The sequence below is a fragment of the Otolemur garnettii genome, unplaced genomic scaffold, assembly GCF_000181295.1.
Source record: "Otolemur garnettii isolate 467f Iridium unplaced genomic scaffold, OtoGar3 scaffold00139, whole genome shotgun sequence".
Taxonomy (NCBI): Eukaryota; Metazoa; Chordata; class Mammalia; order Primates; family Galagidae; genus Otolemur; species Otolemur garnettii.
This window is the reverse complement of record NW_003852534.1, coordinates 905909-910271: the sequence shown is the minus strand read 5'-3', so window position 1 is coordinate 910271 and position 4363 is coordinate 905909. Positions and strand designations below refer to the sequence as shown.

At 42.8% G+C, this 4363-nt stretch overlaps 1 protein-coding gene across 1 annotated transcript in view; it reads right to left on the bottom strand.

Moving 5' to 3' along the window:
- Positions 1 to 3728: 3728 nt before the first annotated feature.
- SNTG2 (syntrophin gamma 2) overlaps positions 3729 to 4363 on the bottom strand; it is a 192357-nt gene continuing 191722 nt past the window's right edge. Inside the window, exon 17 of the mRNA XM_012810587.1 lies at positions 3729 to 3860. Within this exon, the coding sequence (XP_012666041.1) occupies positions 3729 to 3860 (132 nt within the window). The remainder of the gene's footprint in view (positions 3861 to 4363) is intronic.

Here is a 4363-nt window from a genome sequence, read left to right as displayed (position 1 = left end):
TGATGGCAGACGGGCAACAGGAGAAGATGGGGGCTTAACACAGCCCGCATGGCAAGTAGGAGCCACCATCTCCTGCACGTGGGCCATGCCTCACTTTTGACATCTCATGTGTGGACCATTGCAGAGGCAGGTCGGAAACCTGAGGGTGGGCTGCAGCCCAAGGGCCACCATGTCCCAAACACTGGAGAAAGCAAAACTAAACCAAACACAAATCTCCCCAATTTTACATCTATCTGCTTTGAAAAACTCTGCCCTACTTTTCACATGTCTGAGTAGAAAACAATCAAATGGAGACCCCCACCAAGGGGCAGAGAAGGATCGGGGTTGTGTGACCAGTAGGGCCTGTCAGTAATCAGAGGCATTTGAAAATCAGCTCTCGTAAATTATCCACACGTCGTATCCCACTGACTGGGCTTCTCGGCACTGCTGGGCACCCTGAAGGGAGAAAACAGTCACAGAATACTTTAAACTAGTCTGACGATGGAAGTGCTAGGTCATGGCCAACACGGAAACTTGATCATTAAAACACCTTAGCTGATGTTCAAACCCAGAGAGCAACTAAATCCTGGGCCTGAGAGATTCTGAAAGAATTGTTTATGTTCCCACAGGTTTTCTAAATTCTGGAGTCAAATGTAATTACATCTTTCTTTCTTTGATAACTGGTATGTGCTCTGAGGCCGCTAAAATACAGATAATGAGATGAGAAAAGTAAAGTTCACATGAACCATTCAGAGCTTCGTTCCTAGTGCTCAAAATGCCTTGCTTGGCTCTCATCCCCTAAAACGGACCCATACTGTGCTGAGCTGCTCCACCGCAACCCACTGCTACATTCGCCTCTGTCTTTTCAAATCAGTTTCCACTCTGAAATGTTTGTACCTGGGAGCCTAATTCTGTGCGGTGACTGTACTCTCCTGGCCTTTTCTAATAGAGTTTTCTTTGCTTTTCCCTGTCAGAGCTCAGCCTGGAAACCCAATGTGCTTTGTTCAAGCAGGGCCTGTGGTACTCAGCCACATGCAAAGCAGAGCCGGTGTGCAGCGTTCCCTAACAAGGAGGCCCACGTGCCCATAATATCATTTCCTTGCCTCTTAGGATTATAGGCATTTTCCAGTCTTCCTCCTAACAATGTGAATAAACACACTTTGAGAGGAAATGTTATGGACCCACATCACTAAAGAGAATTACCTTCTCAAAATGACATTCTACCAAATGTTTTGTAAGTAAATTATAAATTCAATCAGGCTCAGTAACATAGACTAAGATAATTTCCAAAATAATATATTTTTCACTTTTACTAGTGCTTCATCAGTGAGAAAGTTTTATTTTATTGGGATATAATGTACAAAAATAAATAAATAAATATAACACAGGGAAATAGGTTCATTCATGTTGGTACGATTATAGTGTTTTCTACAGAGGAGGCAAAGACAGCATTTGGGCTACACAGTGAGACCCCACAGGCCTGCGTGGCAGAGGTAAGTTCTGGGTGTCCTTTTCTCAGGGATTGGGGGTGGCAGGAGGGCTTCAGGTGACAGTGACCTTGGCTCCTTGCTGGCTCCTGTGCCCCAGCCCCCACCCTAGCAGATGGTGGCTTTCAATGGCCAAGTCCCTGTAGACCCCCCTTTCTTCTCCTGAAAGTGAGAGTCAAAGCTCTCTGCCTGCACCTGGGTAGGGGTGCTGAGCTGGTGAGTTTTCAGTAAAATTCAAAACTGAGGAGATTTTAGAGATACCTGGATATCTCAAATTAAAACCGTTTCTGACTTGGCCCCTATCCCCTGAAGAGTCTGGGTCTGGGAGAAGAAAATACTAAGACTGGCTGAGGGGTCTTCTTTTCAAATGGTGCAATAATCAATAGCTGTCCCCCCAACATGCTGCTGGGAAGACGGCTGACACCCTGGGCAGCCTGGCCTGCCTATGGGACTCTGGGCACTATGTGTGGTCAGCCACAGGTGTTGCCGGACATGAGCAAGACAGTGGGTGATAATGCAATCCAGCTGCTCCATTTTCATAAGAAACTATCTTTTCTGTCTTTTAACTTTAAAAGGTTGTGTATCTTTCAAAAAGAATTCTATATCTACACAACAACAAACTTTAGCATCAAATCTTCCTGGGAAAATATTCTTTTTGTTACTATCCAGTAGAGCAGTGGTTCTCAACCTTCCTAATGCTGTGGCCCTTTAATGCAGTTCTGGGGGTTGTTGCCCCCCGGTTTGGGACTTGTTGCGTTGGGGGCCCTTTTTAAAAATTTTTCTTTTTTTCTTAAAACCAAAAAATCTTCAATTTCTTCACATCTTTGTGCAAAAGAGTCTTATTTTTCAGTGGGCTTGGGCTTTCTGGGGTATGGTAAGATGATGAGCACCTCTTGGATTTGGAGCCCAGAATACCCACATTATGAGAGAAGTTGGGGAAAGAGAAATCTCTAATTTTATCTTTTCTGTTGCTGGATATTTTATAAAGTTCTAACTCTATTTCTATTTGGATACTCATAGGAAGTCTGAGTTAACAAATGAGAATAAGTATCTGGACAGAACAATGTTGCCTGACGCTCTGTCTCTCCATTCATATGGAAGAATATTACTTTAAAACTCACTTGATATACCCTGCTCCTTTCCAGCGCCTTCCATGGAAGCCATTAAAATGTTAATAAGAATTTTATTTATAATACATATTACATATACATACATAGATGTATATCCTTTAAAAAAGAGAATATATTTTTAAACACATAAAAACCATTGATTATAAATATTTGGTATACTAAAATATTTCCTTCCTCCTAATATTAGATAAATAAGGAGTGGGGGATGGAGCTGAAACTCTTGCTAAAATCTTACTTGCCTCATGGAACATCAAACCTTTCGTGTTTGCACATTTAGTTTCCAATAGAAGCTGTGAGAGCACCTGTTTATGTTCTTGTATTCCTGTACTTTGTGGGCTGATGGCTTTATGTCCATCCTTTATTTGAAGTGTTGGCAAATAAATACATGATAATCTTGACTCTTTGTCACTAGTCTGAATTCCAAAAAAAAAAAAAAAAATTTAAAGAACTCTAGTTAATTGCTTTTAATAACAAAAATATAAAGTGCCTCTTCTTAGCAGAGACAATATGAGAAACAGAGAAACAAGGAAACCAAACCACAAGCTATCTTTGATGACTTTGGAAAATAATTAAAATTCACACTTAAATGATACACCATTCCATATTATAAATTATATGATTACATAAAAATTAAAACTGAAATAAATAATCGAAGCTGGTTTCCTTGTCTGGTGTACTTCGCCTGCCCCTCCTTTCTCAGCTGCTCCCCACTCTCCTCCTTACTTGAGAGAAGGGGCCAGGTGACAGCGCAAATTCAAAGAAAATCCTTTCCTTCTTGAGGAAAAACATGCAGAGCCTTCAGTATTGTCTACTGCAGGTTTTATGAAAGTGAATCTGGTTTTGCCCGCGTGGGAAGTGGCGTGGGCAGCAGCGACACCCCCTGTCCTCTGAGGTGCACAGGTGCGTGCTGTCTGCTGAGTTCCCTCAGCCTCGGGTTTGTGTGAACAGACCCGCTCACGCGTGGATTTAACCAGGGTGACCCGTCTTTGGAAACTGGTGACATATTTCATTGTCATATTCATATCACAACGATCGGCTCATTATAAAATCACACAAAGTTGCAATACGGTGCAGGAAAGAATCCCTTCTTAAGAAAATAACGTAATCTTCCGGCACTGGTCAGGAACCATCTTTAGCTGCAACACGTGTATTTCCTCGCGATGCTCTGACTGTCCATAAACTTGGGATCCACCGAGGCCACTTTGGCCGCTATGAAGGAGTGGATGCAATGGAGCACGGCTGTCAGGTCCTGAAACTCCAGTTCCTGTAAAAAAAACCATACAATTAGATGTGTTTATTATAATTATTGGGAGAGTGTGTTGCAAACATACTTAACAAATTTCTGCTTTGTAAACTCAAAGTAAAATTACACATGACGGAAGGAAGTAGAAGGCAGAGTAATATCAAAGATTGGCTAAGACCATAAAATGCTATTTTATTAGTATTACTACTCGGGTAGTTTAGTGCATTTTTTCCTTCTACCCCAGGAGTAGGGACGAGGCAAGGCTGAGGCGCATTTTCCTGGTTTTTCAGCCTGACTTGACAGCCGCTCAGGGACAGGCTCCCGTCACCACTGCATGAAGGACCTGCGTGGGCTCCTGGTAACACACTCATGCTGTTTGTCATTTGGCAAAAGTCGCCATTGTGTACCATCCATGCCGCCTGCGTGTGCATTTTTATAACTAAGACTATGGTCCAAAGGAATAGCCACCAGCTCTGCAGTGCTGGGCGCACGTGCGCAGCGAGCTGTGCGGTGCCGAGTGCGCA